We start from the raw sequence: 26,699 nt of genomic DNA, 5'->3' as shown, positions 1-26,699 counted from the left end.
GAATTGCCTTTCACTTCTCTGTTGGCACTTTTCTTCTTTGAATTATAGTTGCTTGCGTGTGTCTTCTGCCTTCCTCATGGACTCTAAGTACCTTGCACATAAGAACTATGTTTTACTAATCTAATCCGTCTGTTTCATGTGACGCTTAGCATAATAGTTTTTACACAATTGAGTTGCTCAGTTGAGTTATACATCTTTTTAGTTTTCTAGACTTTTTTTGGTATTTCAACCAAATGAAATTTTTGTTTGTTGAAAAACAACAGTAAGGACTTAACTGCTTCTCATCTTAAACTACGTCTGTTTTCATAATGCTTGTTTTAGTTTATGTGTAATGTTAACAGTTGGCTATATGACAAACTTAAATGAGTCTAGTTTGTTGGTGTCACAATGTCTCCATTTAATAATAAAATATAATAACTTTGGGGGGGTCACTAAATTAGAGTCTTAGGAACAATAGAGAAAGGGCTACTTTTTATTTCCAAAGTTTAAGAAGGAGAATACTTGACATGAAAACATTTTCATCAAACCAGTGGATTAATACAGTTGTAAAACAAAATTCTCCAGATCTATCTACCTACGCCTTTCCATTTTCATGGTTTTTTGTATGGGAGTGGAAGAACTGATGTGATGGAATGCAGGGATGGGAAAGAGGTAAGACACCAAGTAAAGTGTCAGAGAAGGTTTAATAATGTTCCCCCATATTTTTGTATATTTTATGTATATCAAATTATATATAATTATACATATTGATAGCATATCTAAGTATATGTAAAGCATACCAAAGTCTATGTAGAAGATTAATATGCATATTAATGTGTATATAATTACTTAAAATTCTGAAACTGGCAAAACAAAATTAAGATTGGCTAGATATGTTTATGTTTTGGAAAAAACTATAAAGGTGAGGGGATGGTAAATACAAAAGTCAAGTCCTTCTTAAGGAGAAGGGGCAGGGCTGGTGATTGGCAAAGGGCCCAAAAAATGGAAATGAGCATTTAAACTGGCAGTTTCCTTTTTGAATGTTTGTGTTTCAACCTAGACATATGTCTTTTATATTGATCTTTAGGTGTAATGTATTTCACAATTAAACAAGGTTAACTTTGAGAGGAATCTGTGATTTTAGTCTTAAAAGAAATATGCTTGCTCATCTTAGTAATTCTTGCATATATGCATAATGGAAGTAGCAATTTGTAGAGAGGGTTTGTGTGTGTGAGACCGAATTACTTGCTGGTTAGATTAAGTTTTACTTATCTGTCTTGTCTATTAGGGTTAGTTTATTGAAACTTAATTCTCTAGAATAACAACAGCATGGTTTATTATAAAAAGTCATATTTTATAAAGACAATGTCAGTTTTTCCCCAAATACCTTTCAAATAAGGAATTTGTAAAGACATTTTATTTCCATGTATGTATACATACCTATGTACATATATACACATTACACATATATGTGTATACATAGTTACTGAAACATAAAAATACACAATACCATTTTAGAAGTTATAAGTCTATGTTTATAATCTTTGTTCAATAAGGTGTTCAAAGTTATAAAGTAATATATTTTTAAATTAGGACTCCCTCACTTGTGATCATACTTTTATTTCTCATTCTTTTCATTTCAGAAATGAAGTATGTGTGATTACTCCCTTCTTGTGCAATCATTATTTTAGTTAAAAAAAAGTTTGTTGAAAATCCACTTACTGACGAGGCTTTTAATCCATTCATAAGTATTTCCTTTTTTAAACTATGAGCCTTTAATTTTATATTTGGAAAATTTTAGTCCACTTGCATAGAATATTTCCTTCCTATATTCAGCATACACAAAATCTGTTCAAATGATGCAAAATACTTTCTTAAATAAAATTCCTAAGATGTTTATCTGACAAGATATAATTGCTATTTCCAAATACTGCTATTTAGTCTAGCCATATATAGATTTTGTACACATCAGTATTTGATGATACAACTAATATATTGCACTTTTAAAACTTTTCAATATAATGAACTTTATGGATTTTAGTTTTCATTTCGAATACATTGGGAAATATTGTCAATACCATTTACTAATTACCATTTTTCAATAAATTACAGCTAAACATTTACCATATTGGAGTTTAAAGTATGTCATCATGGCAAAGTTTCGAAGAAGGACTTGCATCATTTTGTCACTTTTTATCCTATTTATTTTCTCCCTGATGATGGGTTTAAAAATGCTGAGACCAAATAAAGCTACTTTTGGAGATCCTTTTGGACTTGAACTTCTTCCAGTACTTCATCAACAAACTCGCTTAGGGAAAAACTTTGATTCCCAAAACAATGACAAAATCAACAGTGAAACAAATAACAAGAATTTAAAAAGTGTTGAAATCACTATGAAGCCTTCCAAAGCCTCTGAACCTTACCTGGAAGAGCTGCAACCTCTGAATTATTATTTACATGTATTTTATTACAGTTGGTATGGAAATCCACAATTTGATGGTAAATATATACATTGGAACCATCCAATCCTGAAGCATTGGGACCCTAGACTAACCAAGAATTATCCACAAGGGAAACACAGTCCCCCGGATGACATTGGCTCCAGCTTTTACCCTGAGTTGGGAATTTACAGCTCTCGGGATCCTTCTGTCATTGAAACTCACATGAAACAAATGTACTCAGCTTCAATTGGTAATTATTTGTGTGTGTGTGTGTGTGTGTGTGTGTGTGTGTAGAAATGTAGACTGTTTAAGTTACTAATTATTCTTCACATTGTTAATTACAATTTTAAGCTTATAAACTCCAAATTAAGCTGTGTGTATGTACTTAAACATCCAGGAAACCACCTTTTAATACTACTTTAAAATACATTATGTAATTTCCAATTTTCAGAATATTTCTGGATATATTTTTATTGATTTCTAATATATTCTTTCTGAATTGTATTAAAGTATGATCTACATAAGATACAATGAATTCTCCCACTTCAAGCATACAGCTCAATGATGTTTCTCTTCCCAACATGAAGTAAAATATCCTATAGCCCAGAAACTTTTGTCATTCTTCCCTTATGCACCCCCATATTCTTCCCCAGGAAATTGTGAATCTGATTTTTCTCACTGTAGAATAGTTGTGAATGTTCTCTTACTGTATGAAGATAGAATCATCTAGCATTTGTGTGTGTGTGGTCTTTTGCTTGGCACATCATTCTGAAGTTTACCCTTGTTGTTAACTATGTCAGTAGTTGAGTCATTGTTACTGCTGAATAGTAGTCCATTGTATGATTATAGCAATTTGTTTCTGCATTCATCTTGATGAACATTTGGACTGTTTCAAATTTTAGGCATGTAGTATATCATTTGGTCTTGGTTTTCTGTTTTTTAAACCTTGTCTAACAATCTCTGCTTTTTAAATTTGGGCTTATTTGTATTTAATAAGGATATGGTTTATTTTAAATGTTCTGTTTGCTGTTTTCTGTTTATCCTGTCTGTTCTACTCCTTCTTCCTCTTTTTCTGCCTTCTCTTGTATAGGATATGTTTATTCCATTTTTTTCTCTTCTTATTATATATTTCTTTTATTTATATTATGAGTGCTCTAAAATTTACAGTATGCACTTTAACTTAACTGATGAGAAGTCTCTGATTATTTTTATTCCCCTTTTCCCTGAACTTTGTCTTCCCTCTAACTTCTGGTACTCCAACTGCACACATTTACATAGAGTCATTATCCCACAGGTAATTAATAAAAAATGCATAATTGGATGCCTGAGAATTCTTCGAACTGTTAATCTACCCTCTAAAATAAAAAAGTCTCTGTTGTGTTTCCTCTATCTTCTTAGTGTCCCTAACACTAGGGCCACAAGAACAAATTGGGTGTTCTCACATTTTTATAGCTGTACAAAAGGCACAGACTCACTATTGAGCTAATAGGTATATAGAGATGTGCAAGGCTTTTACATGAACAAAACAATGTAGGATTCTGTGAATCTGCATCAACTATGCAAGATGACTTGTTTTTCGTTTTTCTTCTGTAATTATTTTTTTCCAACTATTTAAAAAAATTTAATTTTCTAGTATATACTTATAGCTCCAGGTTCTATGTTCTATAATATAAAATATGACATGAAATAAGATTCAGAGATCATTGACTACAGTCTCTGTTTACTTTTGGGGAGAGGACTTTTCAATGACTTTACTATTTTGTACAAAGCATTTATATCACATTTAAGCCTTTTTTGTTATTACAAGGTTGGCTTGTTTGTGACTGCTATGCTTGGCAAAAATGGATATCCATGGAAGTTTCAGATTTCTTTAATGAAAACTGAACTTTATGCAATGAGTGTCTCCCCCCCCCGCCCCCAGGTATGTTTCATCTGAAGAAATAATATGTAAATGACATACTTTGTATGTTATTTGTAATTAGGAAGAAAACTTTCAAATCATATCTAGTTTTATGCCTGCCTTATGTTTATGAAGACCTTTCCCCCGTATATTATTTTACTGCTGCATAATATGTGTGAACGAGTTACTTCAGAACATTGTCAACAATACAACTATTTTAATTTTAAATGTTGACTGTTTCACTATTGATGCAAATATTTTATATCCTTTGATAGAAATAAAAGTGATATTGCAGTCCATCTATAAATTATTTTCTTATCAGTTAAATATTGTACTCATTTTTATTGAAATACTGACATTTAACATTCTGTAAATTTAAAGTATATAGCGTAGTGATTTGATATATGTTTGCATATGATTACCATTGTAGCCATCAGCAAGCCGTTTTATCACATCCCATAGTTATCATTTCTTCTAGTGGTGGAAAAAATGAAGATCTAGTCTCCTAGCAAGTTGAATGTTTTTAATAGTCTTGATGTCTATAATCACTGTACTATGTATGAGATCTCCACATCTTATTTATGTACTAGTTGCAAGTGTGTACCTTAAACAACCTCTCTCCCGTTTCCCCACTCCTGAGCCCCTGGTAACCACCATTTCACTCTATTTCTTTGTTTTGTTTACATTTCATATAAGCTATCTGAAAGTATTTGTCTGTGTCTTCTCAGCATAATGTCCTCAAGATAACATCCATGTTGCTGCAAATGGCAGGATTTCACTACTTCTTCTGGCCTAGTAGTATTCCATTTTATATATGTATATGTATATATATCACACTTTATATGTATTTACCTGTGTGTGTGTTTACACGCATGCGAGTGCATCTATCTATAGCTATCCATCTGTTTATATGTATCACCATGTCTTTGTCCGTTCACTCATTGATGGACACATTTTGGCTGTCGTGTAATGTTGCAGTTACACAGGAATACAAATAGCTCTTTGATAACATTTCATTTCCTTTGGATTTATACCCAGAGTTGTGACTGCTGGATTATACAGTAGTTCTATTTTTAATTTTGGGGGGGGGGAACCTTTATACTCTTCTCCATAGTGGCTGAACCAATTTAGATTCCACCCAAAAGTGTGCAAGGTTTCTCTTTTCTCTACATCCTTGCCAACACTTACTATCTCTTGTTTTCTTGATAATATCTGTTATAACAGGTATGAAAGGCTGTTTCACTGTGGTATTGGTTTGTATTTCCCTGGTGGTTAATGATGTTGAGCACCTTTCATGCCAACAGTGGCGAGTCTTCTTTGGAAAAGTGCCTGTTAAGTTCCTCTGCTCATTTTTTAATTGGATAATTTGTGGGGATTTTTTCATTATTGAGTTAGAGGAATTCTATGTATATTTTGGATATTAACCCATTATCTGTTAAATGGTTTACAAATAATTTATTTGCCTTTTCATTTTCTTAATTGTTCCTTTTGCAGTGTAGAAGCTTTCAGGTTTGATGTAGTCCCACTTGTTAATTTTTTCTTGTGCTTTGGGTGTCCTATCCAAATGTTTAATTCTGATCCATTTCTAGGTGGTGTAAGAGTCCAATTTTCTTTTTCTGCGTGTGGTTATCCAGTTTTCCCAGCATAATTTGTTGAAGAGATATCCTTTCCCCATTTAATATTAATATTCTTTGCTCCCTTATCCTTTACTAATTGACTATATATGGCGGTTTAATTCTAAGTACTGTATTTTGTTCTGTTGATCTAAGTGCCTATTTTTATGCCAGGATCATACTGTATAATTAGTATAGCTTCATAGTATACTTTGAAATCAGTAAATATGATGGCTCCAGTTTTGTTTTTCTTTGTTATCTTTGCTTTATCTGTAGAGGAGTCTTCTGTGGTTCCATACAAATTTGAGGATTGTTTCTTTTATTACTATGAAAAATGCTATAGGAATTTTTTTTTGGCTTGAATAGTGGACGGATTTTTAATAATTTTTATTTAAATTCAATTAATTAACATAGGGTATTACTAGTTTTAGAGGCAGAGTTCAGTGATTCATCAGTCTTATGTAACACCTAGTGCTCATTACATTCTGTGCCCTCCTTAATGTCCATCACCGAGTTACCCCATTCCCCCAACCCTCTCCCCTCCGGCAACCCTCGGTTTGTTTCCTATGATTAAGAGTTTCTTATGGATTGCTTTGCTCTGTGGATTTTTTTTTTTCCTTTTAAGATTTTATTTATTTGTCAGAGTGATAGTGCACGCACAAGCAGGGAGAGTGGCAGGCAGAGGAAGAAGCGGGCTCCTCACCGAGCACGGAACCCGACATGGTACTTGATCCCAGGACCCTGGGATCATAACCTGAGCCAAAGGCAGACACTTAACTGACTGAACCACCCAGGTGTGTTCCACCCTCTGTGATTTCATCTTGTTTTATTTTACCCTCTCTTCACCTATGTACCTCTGTTTTCTTTTTTAAATTCCACATGAGTGAAATCATATGGTCTTTCTCTGATTGACTTATTTCACTTAGCTTAATACCCTCTAGTCCCATCCATGTCGATGTAAATGGTAAGCATCCTTTCTGATGGCTGAGTAATATTCCATTGTGTGTGTGTGTGTGTGTATATACACATCACATCTTTATCCATTCATCTGTCGATGGACATCTCAGCTCTTTGCACAGTTTACCTATTGTGGGCTTTGCCGCTATAAACTGGGGTGTAGGTACCCCTTTGGATCACTACATTTGTATCTTTTGAGTAGATACCTAGTAGTTCAATTGCTGGGTCATAGAGTAACTCTATTTTCAACTTTTTGAGGAACCTCCATACCGTTTTCCAGAGTGGGCTGCACCAGCTTGCATTCCCACCAACAGTGTAGGAGGGTTCCCTTTTCTCTGCATCCTCGCCAACATCTGTCATTTCCTGACTTGTTAATTTTAGCCATTCTGACTGGTATGAGGTGGTATCTCATTGTGGTTTTGATTTGTATTTCCCTGTTGCCAAGTGATGTTGAGCATTTTTTCATGTGTCTATTAGCCATTGGTATGTCATCTTTGGAGAAATGTCTGTTCATGTCCTCTGCCCATTTCTTAATTGGATCATTTGTTCTTTGGGTGTTGAGTTTGATAAGTTCTTTATAGATTTTAGATACTAGCCCTTTATCTGATATGTCATTTGCAAATATCTTCTCCCATTCTGTGGGTTGTCTTTTGGTTTTGTTGACTGTTTCTTTTGCTATGCAGAAGCTTTTTATCTTGATGAAATCCCAATGGTTTGTTTTGCCTTTGTTTCCCTTGCCTTTGGAGACCTGTCTAGCAAGAAGTTGCTGCACCAAGGTCAAAGAGGTGGTTGATGCCTGTATTCTCTGGGATTTTGATCGATTCCTGTCTCACATTTCGGTCTTTCATCCATTTTGAGTCTATTTTGTACATGTTGTAAGGAAATGGTCCAGTTTCATTCTTCCATGTGGCTGTCCAATTTTCCCAACACCATTTATTGAAGAGACTGTTTTTTTTCCATTGGATGGTCTTTCCTGCCTTGTCAAAGATGAGTTGACCATAGAGTTGAGGGTCCATTTCTGGGTTCTCTGTTCTGTGCCATTGATCTAAGTGTCTATTTTTGTGCCAGTAGCATATCATCTTGATGGTTACAGCTTTGAAATAGAACTTGAAGTCCAGAATTGTGATGCCACCAGTTTTGGTTTTCTTTTCCAACATTCCTTTGGCTTTTCTGATTCCATACAAATTTTAGGATTATTTGTTCCAGCTCTTTGAAAAAAGTTGATGATATTTTGATAGGGATTGCATTGAATGTGTAGATTGTTCTAGGTAGCATAGACTTTTTACCAATATTTGTTCTCCCAATCCATGAGCATGGAACATTTTTCTATTTCTTTTTGTCTTCCTCAATTTCGTTCATTAGTGTTCTATAGTGTTCTGAGTACAGATCTTTTGCCTCTTTGGTTAGGCTTATTCCTAGATATCTTACAGTTTTAGGTACAGTTGTAAATGGAATCAACTCCTTAATTTCTCTTTCTTCTGTCTCATTGTTGGTGTATAGAAATGCAGCTGAGTTCTGTGCATTGATTTTATATCCTTCCACTTTACTGAATTCCTGTATGAGTTCTAGCAATTTTGGGGTGGAGTCTTTTGGGTTTTCCACATAGAATATCATGTCATCTGCAAAGAGTGAGAGTTTGACTTCTTCTTTGCTGATGTGGATGCCTTTTATTTCTTTTTGTTGTCTGATTGTTGAGGCTAGGGCTTCTAGTACTATGTTGAACAACAGTGGTGAGTGTGTGCATCCCTGTGGTGTTCCTGATCTGACAGATTATATTCACTGTGAGCTTTTCATATATGGCTTTTTTGATATTGAGGTATGTTACCTCTATCCCTACACAGTGAAGAGTTTTAATCAAGAAAGTTTGCTGGGGCACCTGGGTGCTTCAGTCAGTTAAGCATCTGCCTTTGGTTCAGGTCATGATCTCAGGTTCCTGGAATCGAGCCTGGTGTCGGGGTCCCTGCTCAGCGGGGAGCATGCTTCTCCCTTTCCCTCTGCCCCTGCTTATTCTCTCTCTCTCAAATAAAATCTTAAAAAATAGGATGCTGTACTTTGTCAAATGCTTTTTCTGCATCTATTGAGAGGATCATATGGTTCTTAGCCTTTTATTAATGTAGTGTATCACATTGATTTGAGGATGTTGAACCACCTTTGCAGCTCAGGAATAAATCCCACTTGCTTGTGGTGAATACTTTTAATGTTTTGTTGGATCCTATTGGCTAGTATCTTGGTAAGAATTTTTGCATCTATGTTCATCAGTAATACTGGTCTGTAGTTCTCCTTTTTGATGGAGTCTTTGTCTGGGTTTGGGATCAAGGTAGTACTGGCCTCATAGAACAAGTTTGGAAGTTTTCCTTCCATTTATATTTTGTGAAACATCTTCAGAAGTATAGGTATTAATTCTTCTTTAAATGTTTGGTAGAATTCCCTGGGAAGCCATCTAACCCTGGTTTCTTGTTTGTTGGGAGATTTTTGATTACTACTTCAATTTCCTTACTGGTTATGGGTCTGTTCAGATTTTCTGTTTCTTCCTAGTTCAGTTTTGGTAGCTTGTATGTCTCTAGGAATGCATCCATTTCTTCCAGATTGCCTAATTTGTTGGCATATCGTTCTCATGATATGTTCTTATAATTGCTTGTATTTCTTTGATGTTGATTGTGATCCTCTCCTCTTTCATTCATGATTTTATTTACTTGGGTCCTTTATTTATTTGGGTCCTTTCCCTTTTCTTTTTGGTAAGTCTGGCCAGGGGTTTATCAATCTTATTCTTTCATAGAACCAGCTCCTAGTTTTGTTGATCTGTACTGTTCTTTTGGTTTCTATTTCGTTGATTTCTGCTCTAATCTTAATTCTCTTCTCCTGCTGGGTTTAGGCTTTATTTGCTGCTCTTTCTCCAGCACCTTTAGGTGTAAGTTTAGGTTATGTATTTGAGATCTTTCTTGTTTGTTGAGAAAGGCTTGTATTGCTATGTACTTCCCTCTTAGGACCGCTTTTGCTGCATTCCAAAGTTTTTGAACAGTTGTGTTTTTATTTTCATTTGTTTCCATGAAATTTTTAATTCTTCTTTAATTTCCTGGTTGACCTGTTCATTCTTTAGTAAGATGCTCTTTAGCCTCCATGTATTTGAGTTCTTTCCAAATTTTCTCTTGTGATTTGAGATCAAGTTTAAAAGCATTGTGGTCTGAAAATATGGAGTTAGTGATCCCAATCATTTAGTACCGGTTGAGACCTGATTTGTGACCCAGTATGTGATCTATTCTGGAGAAGGTTCCCCATTCACTTGAGAAGAATATGTCTTTTGTTGATTTAAGATGGAATGTTCTGAATATATGTGACGTCCATCTGGTCCAGTGTGTCATTCAAAGCCCTTATTTCCTTACCTTCTGCTTAGGTGATCTGTCCATTGCACTGAGTGGGATGTTAAAGACCCCTATTATTATTTTTGTTATTGTTTTGTATAATTTTATTAGTTGGTTTTTTTTTGTTATTAATTGGTTTATATAATTGGCTGTCCCCAAGTTAGGGGCATAAATATTTACAGTTGTTAGATCTTGTTGGATAGACCCTTTAATTATGATATAGTGTCTTCCCTGATCTCTTATTACAGTCTTTGGTTTAAAATCTAATTTATCTGGTACAAGGATTGACACCCCAGCTTTCTTTTGATATCCATTAGCATGATAAATGATTTTCCATACCCTCTTTTTCAATCTGGAGGGGTATTTGGGTCCAAAATGCATCTTTTGCAGACAGCATATCGATGAGTCTTGCTTTTTAATCCAGTCTGATACCCAGTGTCTTTTGATTGGGGTATTTAGCCCATTTTCATTCAGGGTAACTATTGAAAGATGTGAATTTAGTGCCATTGTATTACCTGTAAAGTTACTGTTTCTGTGTATTGTCTCTGTCCCTTTCTGGTCTGTGTTACCTTTGGACTCTTTCTTCGCTTAAAGGATCCCCTTTAATAATTCTTACAGAGCTGGTTTAGTGATCACAAACTCTTTTAGTTTCTTTTTGTCCTGGAAGCTCTTTATCTCTCCTCTTTTTAATGACAGCCTTTCTGGATAAAGTATTAGCTACATATTTTTCTCATTTAGCACCCTTAATATATCATGCCACACCTTTCTGGCCTTCCAGGTCTCTGGATAGGTCTGCTGCCAGTCTAATGTTTCTATCCTTGCACGTTACGTACCTCTTGTCCCGAGCTACTTTCAGCATTTTCTCTTTGTCTCTGAGATTTGCAAGTTTCACTATTATATGTCAGGGTGTTGACCTATTTTTTTTTTTTTTTTTGAGTGGGGGGGACCTCTGTGCCTCCTAGACTTGAATACCTGTTTCCTTCCTCAGATTAGGGATGTTCTCAGCTATAATTTGCTCCAATATACCTCCTGCCCCCCACCCTTTCCTCTTCTTCTGGGATCCCAATTATTCTAATATTGTTTTCGCTTTATGGTATCACTTATCTCTCGAATTCTCCCCTCTTGATCTGGTAGTTTATCTCTCTTTTTCTCAGCTTCTTTATTCTCCATCATTTGGTGTTCTCTATTACTAATTTTCTCTTCTGCCTCATATATCTCAGCACTTAGAGCCTCAATTTTTTTCTTTTTTCTTTTTTTAAAGATTTTATTTATCTATGAGAGAGAGAATGAGAGAGAGCACATGAGAGGGGCGAGGGTCAGAGGGAGAAGCCGACTCCCTGCCGAGCAGGGAGCCCAATGCGGGACTCAATCCAGGGACTCCAGGATCATGACCTGAGCCAAAGGCAGTAGCTTAACCAACTGAGCCACCCAGGCACCCTCAAATTTTTTTTTTTCAAGATTTTATTTATTTGAGAGAGAGAGAACACAAGCAGGGGGAGGGGCAGAGGGAGAGTGAGAAGCAGGTTCCCCGCCGAGCAGGGAGCCAGATGCAGCACTTGATCCCAGGGCCCTGGCATCATGACTTGTGCCAAAGGCAGACGCTTAAGCAGCTGAGCCACCCAGGTGCCCTGAGCCTCGATTTTTGATCACATCTCATTGGTAGCCTTCTTTATTTCAACCTGATTAGATTTTAGTTATTTCCAGAAAGGGATTCTCTAGTGTCTCCTGTGCTTTTTCAAGCCCAGATAGTTTCTGTATAATCAGAATAACAATTCTGATCATTCCATCATCTTACTTACATTCAAACCGATTAGGTCCCTGGCAGTTACTATTGCCTCTTGTTCTCTTTTTCGAGGGGTTTTTCCATCTAGTCATTCTGTCCAGAGAAGAATAGATGAACAAGAGAATAAAATAGTAAAATAGCAACAACGACCCTGGAGAATTATACACTAAACTCGAGACCAGAAACCAACAAGAAAAAAAAAAATAATCAGGCACATGAACAAAAACAAGCAATACACTAGATACACTAAATCCTGAGTGTATTTTGGTCTCTTAGAAAACTAGGTCCCAAAACTATAGAAAGAAAAACCTATATATACAAAACTAAAATACATTGAAATGATAGAATGTAACTGTAAAATGAAAATTAAAAGAGACAAAAAATATAATCAGACAGGTGAACAGAACAAAGCATTACACTCGATTCTGGGTGTATTTTGGTCTCTTTGTTAGAGAAACTGCATCTCAAAATTGTAAAGCAAGAAAAACATATACAAAAATATATAATGAAAGGATAGAATAAAAAAGAAAATTTTTAAAAACTTAAAAAAAGTTGATAAATTAGTTGAAAAGGAATATGAATTAAAATTGAAAGACTAAAGAATCATGAGAAAAATACCCCAAATTCTATATACTGTTTTCCCCTAGTGCTGGAGTTTTGCAGTTCTGTGTGATCAGTAAACTTGGTCTTAGCCGGAGTTCTTGCTGATCTTCTGGGGGAGGCGCCTGTTGCCCTGATTCTCAGGTGTCTTTGCCCTGGGCGGAGCTGCACTGCCCTTGCCAGGGGGCTGGGCTCAATGTAGGTGGCTATGGATTGCTCTATGTGGCTTTTGTTCCCTGAAGACTTTCTGTCTCGCTTCAGAGGATAAAAATAAAAATGGCGGTGTCCTGATCTCCGGAGCTGAAAGATTGCGGAGCCACACTCCTCAGTGCACCCTCTGGAAAAAGCAGTCAATCACGTTTATCTCCCTGGTTTCTGTCAGCACTCTGTGTTCGCCCAGCCTGTGACCAAGTGTTTTGATTTCAGGCACACTGCCACCCATTTTGGAGTCTGCAAACCCTGCAGACTCGGTAGCATGCACCTGTGCTTCTCCTCCCAGGGGAAGCATAAGGATCTTGCCCTGCTTCTGCCACTTGCTGGGCCTTGACTGGAGAGTGGTTGCCTTACCAACTGTGCTGTGGTTTGTGGTTTATGGGAACACCCAGCTGAAAGCCCACTCCTGGGCTCACTGATTGCAGCCGGCTTCCCCACTCCGATGCCTGGGAGCTCTGCCACACTCAGGGACACCCGTTCTTTCTGTGACCCAGTGGATCCTGAGACCAACTGTTCCAGCTAGGATTCTGCCCTGCCTCGCCACCTGAGTGCCTTTCAGGCGGGGACATCCCTCACTAGAGAAGACTTCTGAAAGTTCTGATTTTGCACTCTGCTGCTATATCACTTTCCCAAAGTCGGCTTTCAGAAGGTCCTTCCCCTGTGGTTTATCTTTCAACATATCACCTCAGATTCACTTCTCCACCCCTCCTACCTTGCCAAAAGTTGTCCCTTTTCTATTTGTAGAATTGCAGCAATTCTTTTCTTAGATCCTTTTCTATTTGTAGAATTGCAGCAGTTCTTTTCTTAGATCCTTTTCTATTTGTAGAATTGCAGCAGTTCTTTTCTTAGATCTGTGGTTGACTTCACCAGTGTTCATAATGATTTGATAGCTATCTAGCTGAATTCCAGGGACCAGACAAAACTAGGGTCCCCTACTCCTTTGCCATCCTCCCCGGTCCCCCACCATCTGCTACAGGAATTTTTGTAGTGATTGTGTTGGATATATAAATGGCTTTGATAACATGGACATTTTTAATTTTTTTAAGTTTATTTATTAGAACGAAAGGGGAGAGGGAGAAGCAGACTCCCTGCTGAGCAGGGAGCCTGACTTGGGGCTTAATCCCAGGAGCCTGAGATCATGACCTGAGCCGAAGACAGATGCTTAACCAACTGAGCTACCCAGGCACCCCAATAACATGGACATTTTAACAATATTAACTCTTCAAACCCTTGACATGGGATATCCTTCCATTTATTTATGTCATCGTCCGTTTCTTTTAGCAAAGTCTTGTAGTTTTCATAGGTCTTTAACTTGATTAAAGTTATTCCTAGGTATCTTATTTTTGATGCTATTGTGAATGGGCGTTTTCTTTATTTTTTTTTTTCAGATACCTTATGGTTAGTGTATAGAAAACAACTGATTTCTGTGTTTTGATTTTATATCCTGCAACTCTATTGTATTCATTGATTAGACCCAACAGTTTTTTCAGTCTTTGGGATTTTCAATATATAAGATCATATCATCTGTAAATAGCAACAATTTTAATTCTTCCTTTCCTATTTGGATGCTTTTTCTTTGTCTTGCCTGATTGTAGTAGGTAGGACTTCCAGTACTATATTGAATAAGAGTGGTGATAGTGGGCACCTTTGTATTATACTTGATCTTAGAGGAAAAGCTTTGTTTCTCTTTGTTGAGTATGATGTTACCTGTGGGTTTGTTTTATATTACTTTTATGTTGAGGTATGTTCTTTCTGTACTCAATCTGTTGAGGGATTTTATTATGAAAGAATGTTGTACTTTATCAAATGTCTTTTTTTTTTTGGCATCTTTTGAGATGAGCATATGCTTTTTATTTTTCATTCTATTAACCTGGTGTATCACATTTATTGATTTATGTATGTTGAACCATCCTTGAACCCCAGGAATAAATCCCACTTGTTCATGGTGTATAATCCTTTCAGTGAATTCTTGAATTTCGTTTGCTAATATTTTGTTTAGAATTATTTCATCTGTGTCCATCAGGGATCTTGGTCTCTAGTTTTTTATTCTTGTAGGGTCCTTATCTTGTTTTGTTATCAGAGTATTGCTACCTCATGTAGTAACTTTGGAAATGTTTCCTTCTCTCCAGCTTTTTGGAAAAGTTCGAGAATTGGCTTTAATTCTTCTTTAAACATTTACTATAATTCACCAGGGAAGCCATCTGGTCTGCATAGTTCTGTGTTGGGAGGTTTTTGATTATTGATTCATTTTTTCACACATCATCATTTTGTTCAGACTCTACTTATTCCTGGTTCAGTCTTGGAAGATTATAGGATTGTTGAAAATTATTCATTTCTTCTGTTATTGTAATTTGCTCGCATATACTTGTTTATAGTAGTCTCTTATGAGCCTATGTATTTCTGTAGTCAATTGCAATTTCTTCTCATTCATTTCTGATTTTGAGTTTTCTCTCTTATTTACTTAGTACTCTCCCTAAAGTGTTGTCAAATTTATCTTTCAAAACAACCCAGCTTTTTGTTGACTTTCTATTTTTCTGATCTCTTACTCATTTTATTTTCCAACTTTGATATTTATTATTTCCTTCCATGTACTGACTCTGAGCTTTGTTCTTTTACTTCTTTGAAGTGTAAAGTTATGTTTTTTTGTAATCTTTCTCATTTCTTAACATATGCATATATTGCTGTAAACTTCTAGAAATGTTTTTGCAGCATCCCATTTGTTTTGGTATGTTCTGTTTCCATTTTCATTTGTTTGAAGATACTGATTCAGTCTATTTTTAATCTGTTTCACTTATTGGTTGTTCAGGAGTTTGTTTAGTTTCCATGTATTTGTAGATTTTCTAGCTATTTTGGTATAAGTATCGCTATCCCTACTTCCCTTTGGTTTCCACTTGCATAGATTATCTTTTTATCCCTTCACTTTGAGTCTTCTGTACATCTTTAAAGCTGAAATGGATCTCTTACTGGCACCACATAGTTAGGTCTTGTTTTTTATCCACTTTGCCCCTGTGTGCCTTTTGATTGGTGTATTCAGTTCATTTATACTTAGGGCAATTATTAATATGTTAATATGTAAGGACTTATTAATTGCTTTCTGGTTTTATTTTTCCCTGTTTCTGCCACCTTTATAAGTTGGTTACTTTCTGTGGTAGTATGTCAGCCCCCACACTCTTTTTTTTTTTTTTTTTTTTTGTCTTCTGTAGATCTGCTCTAGGTTTTGGTCTTGTGGTTACTATTGGGCTTACATAAAACATCTTATAAAATCATCCATTCTGTGCTGAGAACAGCTTATCTCTGATTGCCTATAAAGTGTTCACCCTTTTACTTCTCCCTTTTATACTACTGATATTACAGTTTATCTACATTTTGTTGTGTATTTAACTTGTAGCAGTAGTTATTTTTTTAATATTTTATATTTTTTTATATTTTTTATTCTAATTTGTGTGTGTGTGTGTGTGTAACCTTGAGAGTTTTCCATATATAAAGTCATTTCATTTGCAAACAGATAATTTTACTACTTTCTTTCCAACTTGGGTGTCCTTTCCTTTCCTAATTGCTCTGGCTAGATCCTTCAGTACTATGTTTTTTGATTTTTTGTTTTTATGTTATGCTTTTCCTCCGAATTTTTATTTAAGTTCTAGTTATTTGACATATAATATTGGTTTCAGGAGTAGAATTTAGTGATTTATCACTTACATACAATACCCAGTGTTCATTACAACATGTTCCTCCTTACTACCTATCAACCATTTAGCCCATCCCCTGCCTGTCTCCCTCCATCAATCCTGTTTTTTCTCAATCATTAGAGTCTTTTTTTTCCCCTTCCCATATGTTCATCTCTTTTGTTTCTTAAATTCCACATAGGAGGGAAATTATATGGTATTTGTCTTTTTTCTGACTGATTTATTTCACTTAGCAAAATACAATCTAGCTCCATCCACATCACATCATTGCAAATGGCAAGGTTTTTTTTTTTTTTTTTTTTTTCCCTCTCTTTTTTTGATGGCTGAGTTGTTTCAGTGTTATGTTAGATGGAAGTCGTAAAAGTGGCCATCCTGCTTTGGTCTTGATTCTCTAGGAAAAACTTTGAATCTCACTGTTGGCTATTCACTGTGGGGTTTTTTTTGTTGTTGTTTATATATATATATATTCTAGTCTTAGTTTTTGATTTTTGAGTATTTTTATCAGGGAAAAGTTGAATTTTGTTATATGCTTTTTCTGCATCAACTGAGATAATTTTTCCCCCTTCATTCTGTTCATGTGTTTATATTTCATTTATTGATTTCTACATATTGTACCATCCTTGCACTCCAGGTGTGATCCTTTTACCATACTGCTGAATTTGTTTTAGTAAGAACAGTTCTTCCTCATCTTATGATGGGTTGGTGTCCTGATTAACTCATAGTGAGTTGAAAATATTGTAAGTCAGAAATACATTTAATACACCTAACTTAACAAATATCATAGCTTAGTCTAGCCTGCCTTAAATGTGCTTTGGACACATATTTGCCAGCAATTGGGCAAAATCATCTAATACGAAGCCTCTTTTATAATCGTTAAAAACCTCACGTAATTTACTGAATACTATAGTGCAAGTAAAAAACAAAATAGTTGTATGGGTACAAAATGATTGTAAATGTTTCAGTTGTTCACCTTCATAATTGCATGGCGACCAGGAGCTGTGGCTCACTGCTACTGCCCATCATCACAGGGGAGTATTGTACCACATATTGCTAGCCCAGGAAAAGATCAAAATTCAAAATATCATTTCCACTGGATGCCTGTCACTTTCACATTATCATAAAGTTGAAAAATCTTGAACCATCTTACATCTGGTACCATCTGTATCTTGTTGAGGAATTTTTACATCAATGTTCATTTGGGATAGTAGTCTAGTTTTCTTGTGTCTTTGTCTGCTTTTGTATTAAGGTAATGCTGATCTCATACAGTGAGTAAGAAAGTTCTCCCTCCTCTTTAATTTTTTGGAATAGTTTGAGAAAATTGGTTTAATTCTTCTTTACTTATTTTATAGAATTCACCTATGAAGCTAGTGGTCCAGGGCTTTTCTTTGTTGGGAGATTTTTGATTACTGATTCACTTTCCTTACTACTTATAAGTTTATCCTGTTTATTTCTTGATGATTTAGTCTTGGTAGCTTTGAGCTTCTAGGAATTTGTACATTTCAATCTGGCTATCCAATTTTTGACATATTTATTCACAGTACTCTCTGATAATTGTTATTTCTGTTATTAGATTTTCATTTCTGATTTTAGTAATTTGTATCTTCTCTCCTGTTTTCTCAATCCATCTTACTAAAGGTTTGTTAATTTTGATGATTTCATCAAAGGACCAACTTTTGTTTTCATTGATTCCTGTTGTTTTTTAATTTCTTATTTCATTTATCTCTGCTCTAGTCTATTGTTTCCTTCCTTCTGCAAGCCTTAGGATTATTGTTTTTTTATTCTAGTTCTTTAAGTTTTAAAGGTATGTGGTGGTTTTGAGATCATTCTCATTTTTTAAATGTAAGCATTTATAGCTGTCAGTTTATCCCCATAGCACCACTTTGTCCATATCCAAGTTTTGATGTGTCATGTTTTTGTTTTATTCATTTGTAAATGTTTAGAAAACACTTTGCTTATGATTTCTTGTTTGATCTGTTGGTTGTTTAATTCTTTTGGCTTTAATATAGTGACTTAGGAGGATTTATTTTCAAATGTTGAATTTTATTCATTCTTGGAATTAACTCCATTTGTTGATGATTTATTTATATAATACTAAATCCTATTTGCTAATTTTTTAAAAAGATTTTGCCTGTGTCCATGTTCAGCTGGTGGATCAGTCTGTAGTTTCTTTTCTTGAAATATCTTTGTCTTTTTGTTATTAAAGTAGTGTGGCGGGGCACCTGGGTAGCTCAGTCAGGCATCCAACTCTTGATTTTAGCTTAGGTCATGATCTCAGGGTCGTGAGATCAAGCCCCACATCAGGCTCCATGGTTAGTGCAGAGTCTGAGATTCACCCTCTCTTTCGGCCCTTTTCCTTGCTCATGTGTGCAAGTGCTCTCTTTTCTCTCTCCTAATAAATAAATAAAATCTTAAAAAAATAAAAATAATATAAAGATAAAGTAGTGCTGGTTGGCCTCATAAAACTAGTTAAGAAAACTTCCCTCTTTTTTTCTGGAAGAGGTTGAGTAGAGATGGTAGTATTTCCTATTATGTATTTGGTAGAATTCACAAGTGAAACCATCTTGGCCTAGTGGTTTCATTGTTTAATTATAAATTCAAGTGCATTAATGGGACTATTCAGGTTATCTATTTCTTCTTGAGTGAGTTTGCTCCTAATTTTTTAAAGAACTGGTCAATGTCCATTTTTCAGTTTTATGGACAAAGAATTGTTTGTATTATCCCTTTGTTAAGCTTTTAAAGTATATGGGGTCTGTATATTCTGTATGTTTTACCTCTTTCTCCATACTTTTGATAGTTTTTTTTTCTCCTTTTTTTTATTCTTGGTCAATTTATCTAATTAAAATTTTTTAATCTTTCAGGAAATCAATACTTGGTTTCATAATCTGAAAAAAGGTTGCTTGTTATGCTGCTGTGGAATTATCTTATAAATGTCAGTTAAAGTTCTTGATAGCATTGTTCAGATCTTCTATATGTTTTCCAAGTATCTATTTGTTCTATCACTTATTGATAAAGCAATTTCATTGTATTCAAGTGTAATTTTGTGTTTATTTCCCCTTTCAGGTCTGCCATTTTTTGTTTTCTATATACTAAAGGTCTTTTGTTAGGTACATAAACATTTAGGACTGTTACATCATTTGGATAGAGTCCTTTATTATTATGAAGTATTCCTTTTTTAGTTCTGGTAATATTTGTTTTCTAAAGTCTACTTTGACATTAATATAACAATTCCAGCTCTATTTGGTTAGTGTTTGCCTGATAAATCTTTTCTCATTCTTTTTAACCTGTTTTCATGCTTCAGTTGTGTTCAAGGAAATCAGTCTGTGGTCAGGTCTTGCTTTTTTTAAATCCAGTTTGAAAATTCTGCCCTTAAAATGGTATGCTTAGACTGTTCTCAGTATGATTATTAATATGATTAGATTGATTGAAATCTGCTTGTTAGCCATGTGCTATTTATTCCATTTTATTCCATTTCTTTGTTCCCTCTTTTTTCCTGTGTTCTTTTGGATTAATTGAATAGTTTTTATGATTCATTTATTCTCCACTATTTGCTTATTATTTTTTCTTTTTTAGTTGTTGAGATCAGGTTTACCAAATATACCTTTTTATCATCAGTCCACTTGCAAATAATACATACTTTGTACATAGTATAAGGACCTTATATATTCCCAATATATTTCCTCCCATATCTTTTGCTATTGTTGTCATAATTGTCACAGAAGACCCTGTACATTACTACTCTTTTTCTTGTACATCAGAGGTTGGCTAACATCTTCTTTAAAGAACCAGTGATATTGGGGCGCCTGGGTGGCTCAGTCGTTGGGTGTCTGCCTTCAGCTCAGGTCATGGTTCCGGGGTCCTGGGATCGAGCCCCTCATCGGGCTCTCCGCTCCGTGGGGGGCCTGCTTCACCCTCTCCCACTCTCCCTGCTTGTGTTCCCTCTCTCGCTGTGTCTCTCTCTGTCAAATAAATAAGTAAAATCTTTAAAAAAAAAAAAAGAACCAGTGATATTTTTGGTTTTGTGGGACACTTGTCTCTTTACAAACCACTCAAGTCTGCCATTATGGTGTAAAAGTAGCCATATGTAAACAAATGTATAGAAGACAAAAGGCAAGATTTGGCTCATGGGTCATAGTTTGTTGATGACAGCTTTAAACAGTCATTCATCAAATAAAGTATTTAAAGGACAAATATTAATTTTCTCTTTATTACATTTTCAGTATTCTTGTAATACTGGTCTGATTGCAATGAATTCTTTCAAATTTTGTTTATATTCTTTGTTTTGAATGATGCTTCCTCTGCTATAGAATTCTCAGTGGGCAGATTTTGGAGGTTTTACTTTCCTTTTGGAACTTTAAAAATGTTATTCCATTATCTTCTATCATGGTTTATGACGAGAAGTATACTGTAACTTTTACAAATCTTTTCATATCTTTACTTTCCTGTGTGTTTCTGTCATTTTGCACTGACTTTAAAATGTTTTTTCTGTTTCTGATTTTTAGCAGTTTAAATATATGTGTATGTGTTGATTTTGGTATTTATCTTTCTTGGTGTTCTCTGAGCTTCTTGAATTTGTTGTTTTGTGTCTGTCATCAACTTTAGATAACTCTTAGCAGTTATTTTGACATATATACCTTTACCTCTTCTGAGTTTTTAATTACATGTATGGTAGAATGTTGATGTTTATCCTAGAACTGTTGGATGTTGGATGTTTTGTTTTAATCTTATATTTTAATCATTGTCATTCTTTGTGACTTGCTTGAAGTTACCTCTCTCTTCAGCTCTGTTCAGTCTGTTCATGAGTCTGTTGAAGGTATTCTCCATCTTTTAACATGTTTTTCATTTCCAGCATTTCTGTTTGATTTTTTTTATTGAAGTATAATTAACATACAAAGTTGTATTAGTTTCAGGTGTACAAAACGTTGGTTCAATGTATCTTATTTATTACTCAGTGCTACTATAAGTGTAGTCACTATCTGTCACCATAAAATGTTATTACAATATTATTGACGTTCCCTATGCTTTATCTTTCATCTCTGTGACTTATTTATCCCTTAATTATGTTTGTACTTCTAAATACCCTTTATCCATTTCACCTATCCCCCACCTTCCTCCCTTCAGACAACCACCAATTTGTTCTCTATATTTATGGGTCTGTTTCTGCTTTGTTTGTTTTTCCTTTATTTTTTAGGTTCCACATATGACAGAAGTACCATGATCTTGGTCTGCCTGACTTACTTCACTTCACATAATACCCTCTAGGTTCATCCATGTTGTTGCAAATGGCGAGACCTCATTCTTTTTATGGCTGAGTAATATTCCATTGCATGTATGTATATACATATATACACACACCATATCTTCTTTAGCAGTTTATCTATTGATAGACACTTGGTCTGACTCCATATTTTGGCTATTGTAAATAATGCTGCAATAAACATAGGGATGCATATGTCTTCTTTAATTAGTGTTTTTGTTTTCTGTGTGTAAATACCCAGTAGTAGAATTACTGGATCATAAGGTATTTTTTATTTAAGATTTTATTTATTTATTTGAGAGAAAGCGTGTGCATAAATGGGGAAGGGGCAGAAGGAGAGGGAAAAGCAGACTCCCCCCTGCACAGAGAGCCTGATGTGGGGCTCAATCCCAGGACCCTGAGTTCATGACCTGAGCTGAAGGCAGAGGCTTAACCGACTGAGACACCAAGGTGCCCTGACCGTATGGTATTTCTATTTTTAATTTTTTGAGGAACCTCCATACTTTCTTCCACAGTGGCTGCACCAATTTACAGTCCATCAACAGTGCACAAGGGTTCCTTTTTTCCCACATCCTTGCCAAGACTTATTTCTTGTCTTTTTGATTCTAGCCATACTGACAGATGTAAGGTGTTTTGACTTTCATTTTCCTGATGATTAGTGGTGTTGAACATCTTTTCATGTGTCGGTCATCTGTGTGTCTTCTTTGGAAAAAATACTCAAGTTTTCTGCCCATTTTTTAATCAAATTATTTTTTCTTTTTTTTTTTTTTGGTGGTGGTGGTGCTGGTGTTGTATCTGTGATTTGGAGATATCTTCTGTTTAGTAGGTTGCCTTTTAATTTTGTTCATGGTTTTCTTTGCTGTGAAAAATATTTTATTTTGATATAGTCCCAATAGTTTATTTTTGCTGACATAACTAGAAAAATTTTGCTAAGGCCAGTGTCAGAGATTGCTATTTTCTTTTAGGGAGAGATATAGTTGCAGGTCTCACATTTAGGTCTTTAATCCCTGTTCAATTTAATTTTTTGTATACTGTGAGAAAGTGGTCCAGTTTCATTTCTTTGCATGTAGCTATCTAGCTTTACCAGCACCATTTATTGAAGAGTCTTTCTTTTTCCCATTGTGTATCCTTGCCTCTTTTGTTATAGACTAATTGACCATATAAACATGGGTTTAGTTCTGGGCCCTCTATTCTGTCCCATTGATTTATGTGTCTTATATTTGGCCTATACCATACTGTTTTGATTGCCACAGCTTTGTGTAGTATACCTTGAAATCTGGGATTGTGATACCTTTAACTTAATTCTTCTTTCACAAGATAGCTTTGACTCTTTGAGGTCTTGTGGTTCTATACAAATTTTAGCATTATTTGTTTCAGTTCTGTGAAAAATGCTGTTGGTATTTTGATAGAGTTTACATTGAGTCTGTAGATTGCTTTGGTTCATACAGACATTTCAACAATATTAATTCTTCCAAACCATGAGCATGGAACATCTTTCCATTTATTTGTGTCCTCTTTAATTTTTTTCATCAGTGTTTTATAGTTTCAGAGTACAGGTTTTTCACCTCTTTGATTAAGTTTATTCTTAGATACTTTATTATTTTTGGTGTTATTGTAAACAAAATTGTTTTCTTAATTTCTCTTTCTGCTACTTTGTCATTAATATATAGATAATGCAACAGATTTCTATATATTATTCTTGTATCTTGCAACTTTAACTTTTTCATTTACTCTTAGTAATCACATCATATGCAAACCGTGACACTTTTGCTTCTTCTTTACCAGTTTTAATACCTTTTATTTCTTGTCTGATTACTGCAGCTAGGAGTTCAGTACTATACTGAATAAAAATGGTGAGGGTGGACATCCTTGTTTCATTCCTGATAGAGGAAAAACCTTCAATTTTTCACCATTGAGTGGGATGTTAACTGTGGGTTTTTAATATGAGGCCGTTATTAGGGTATTTTACCTCTAAACCCACTTTGTTGAGAGTTTATCATGAATGAGTATATTATTATGTCAGTTGCTATTTCTGCATCTATTGAGCTGATCATATGATTTTTATCCTTTCTCGTTAATGTGATGTATTACATTGTTTTGTGCATATTGAAACACCTTTGCATCCCTAGAATAAATCCTACTTGATTGTGGAGAGAGATCTTTTAATATATTGTTGAATTCTGCTTGCTGGTATCTTGTTGAAGATTTTGCATCTATGTTCATCAGAGTTTTTGGCCTCCAGTTTTCTTTTCGTGTGTTGTCTTTGTCTAGTTTTGGTATCAGGATAATGCTGGCCTCATAGAAGGAATTTGGAAGTTTTACTTCTTTTGTTTTGGGGAATAGTTTAAGTATTAACTCTTCTTTAAATGTTTGGTAGAATTCACCTGTGAATCCATTGGGTTTGGGCAATTTTTTTTTTTTAATAGAGTGCGAGTGGTGGGAGGGGCAGAGGGAGAGGAAGAATCCTAAGCAGGTTCCATACCCAGACCAGAACCCCATGTGGTTCTTGATCTCGACCCTGAGGTCATGACCTCTGCCAAACTCAAGTTGGGTGCTTAACTGACTAAGCCACCCAGGTGCCCCTTGTCCCAATTTGTTGGTGTGTAATTTTTCATTATAGTCTCTTAAAAATCTTTACATTTCTGCGGGGTTGGTGTTTATTTCTCCCTCATTTCTGATTTAATTTATTTGAGCCCTCTCTTTCTTGGTTAGTCTGGCTAAAAGTTTATCAATTTTATCTTTTCAAGGAACCAGTTTCTGGTTTCATTGATCTTTTTCTTTTTTCTGTTTCTTCTTTTTTTTTTTTGTCTCTATTTATTTCTGCTCTAAATGTTATCATTTCCTTCCTTCTGCTGTTTTTGGCTATGTTTGTTCTTTTTCTAGCTCTTTTCGGTGTGGGATTCGTTATTTATTTGAGACCTTTTTTTTGTTTCTTCAGATAGGCCTGTATTGCTATAAACTTCTCCGTTAGAACTGCTTTTGCTGTGTCGCAAAGATTTTGTACTCGTGTATTTTCATTTTCATTTGTCTCCATGTATTTTTCGATTTCCTCTTTGATTTCATCATTGACCCATTCACTGTTTTGTAGCATGTTGTTTAGCTTCCATGTATTTATGTTCTTCCCAGATTTTTCTATTGTAATTGATTTCTAGTTTCATACTATTATGGTCAAAAGATGCTATATGATTTTAATCTTAAATTTATTGAGACTTGCTTTGTGTGGTATGTATTGGAGAATGTTGCATGTGCATTTGAAAAGAACATATATTCTTTTATTTATGGATAGAATGTTCTTTATATATCTTAGTTCCCATCTGGTTTAATGTGCCTTCTGTAGAAAAGATCCTGTGGTACCCTGTCAGTCCTCCCTTGGTCACCAGAAACAGGTGCTCCTGGGGTGTCTCCTCTTCATGCTGTGTGTGCCCTAATGTTGTGGCTGAACTGCATTTGCCTTCAGTCCAGCCAACTGCAGTGACCTGCTTTGCCTGCTTTGGGCAAACAAGGCAGAATCTGTGCAATTGAGAAGTCTGTTTGAGGCCTCTGCAATCTTGTAGGTGGGTGAGGTCAGCAGTCAGGCTCTCTGAACTTAGCCTGCCTGCCACAGCTGTGGGATACCAAACAGCAAACTTTACTTTTTGCTCAGCCAGTGAAGAGGCTTTGATGCTCGAACTGTGGGCATTCCGGTGTGTGGGATTATCTTCCCCTCTCCAGGGCAGGCATCACTTTTGAGTGGTGCTGATCCCTGCTGGGGCTGCTTGCAGGTTATGCTGGGGGCAGGAACCACTCTGGTGGGATGCTTGTCAATGCAGGAGGGTTGGATGGGCAGATCTGCAGGTAAATAGTGCTAGCAAGAAAGGTAGAGACTGTTATGCTGGCTCCTGCCAAATGTCCAGCTATCTAGGATCGGGGAGGGGAAGAGAAATGGCACCCACCAGTACTTTTGTTTCTAGAGAAGTCTCCTGATGATCCCTACCCCTCTAGCATATGTTCTGAAATTACTAAGTAAATCTTCATGTACCCGAGGCACTTTTCAAACTGCTACTATTGTGCTATGTTTCTGGCTGAGTTATTTATTATTCTGGCTTTTTAAAGGCAGGACTTTGTTTCCTATTATTGTCTGACTCTCCTGGAGTTAAGCCCAGCTGATTTTTAAAGTATGTGGAGTTAAGTTTTGCTGATACTAAAAGCTCCTGAAGTTAAGCCCCATTGGTTTTCAAGGCCAGATGTTATGGGGACTCATCTTCCCAGTGCATTTCCCAGTGTCTTAGGTGCCTGGTGTGAGGTTTAATCCTCTCCCTTCTCTTTGCTTGTAGTATAAGTCCTGTTTGTGGTTAATCTCACCCAGTGTTTTGGTTCCCAACTGTGTCTCCATGGCTCCTACCCTTTTTGATGTGACCCCCTGTCTATGATTAACTGTGGAAGGTCTTTTTTGCCAGTCTTCAGATCATTTTCAGAGCTAGTTACATAAATGTAGCTATAATCTCAGAGGTGTGTCCATGGGGGTAGGTGAGCTTGGGATCACCCTACTCTATCTTCCCTGAACTATTTGATTCTTAGAGTTTTCATCTCTGCTGCTATTTCCCACCTGATCTACATATGATGGCTGTCTTTCCCATTAGGACCTTTAATGTTTTAATCATAGTAATTTTATATTCCTTGTCTAATTATTTAGACATCTGTTTCATATTGGAGTCTGGTTCTGTTGACTGTTTTGCCTCCTGACAGTTATCTTTTTCTTGCTTTTTTATATGCCTTATACTTTTTGTTGAACATGGGTTATCTTGTGTAGTGATAATAGTGTTTATGTCTGGAACTGGGCTTCCCTTTCTGCTAAACCTTTAGTTTGAAGTAATGTTTTATGTTTGAAAGAAACAGTAAGTTACCTATATATAAGGGAAGCTGTCATAAGCTCTGTGG

The 26,699-nt window shown here is 35.5% G+C and overlaps 1 protein-coding gene across 1 annotated transcript in view; it reads left to right on the top strand.

The window, feature by feature from the left end:
- MANEA (mannosidase endo-alpha) overlaps positions 1 to 26,699 on the top strand; it is a 68,988-nt gene that overhangs the window by 10,404 nt on the left and 31,885 nt on the right. Inside the window, exon 2 of the mRNA XM_028104201.2 lies at positions 2,092 to 2,670. Within this exon, the coding sequence (XP_027960002.1) occupies positions 2,130 to 2,670 (541 nt within the window). The 5' untranslated portion in view covers positions 2,092 to 2,129. The remainder of the gene's footprint in view (positions 1 to 2,091; positions 2,671 to 26,699) is intronic.

Source organism: Eumetopias jubatus, unplaced genomic scaffold (assembly GCF_037043125.1).
Source record: "Eumetopias jubatus isolate StellerSeaLion01/CBP00866 unplaced genomic scaffold, mEumJub1_p1.0 scaffold_6, whole genome shotgun sequence".
NCBI lineage: Eukaryota > Metazoa > Chordata > Mammalia > Carnivora > Otariidae > Eumetopias > Eumetopias jubatus.
The sequence above is the reverse complement of the archived record's forward strand: the minus strand, read 5'-3'. Positions and strand labels throughout refer to the sequence as shown.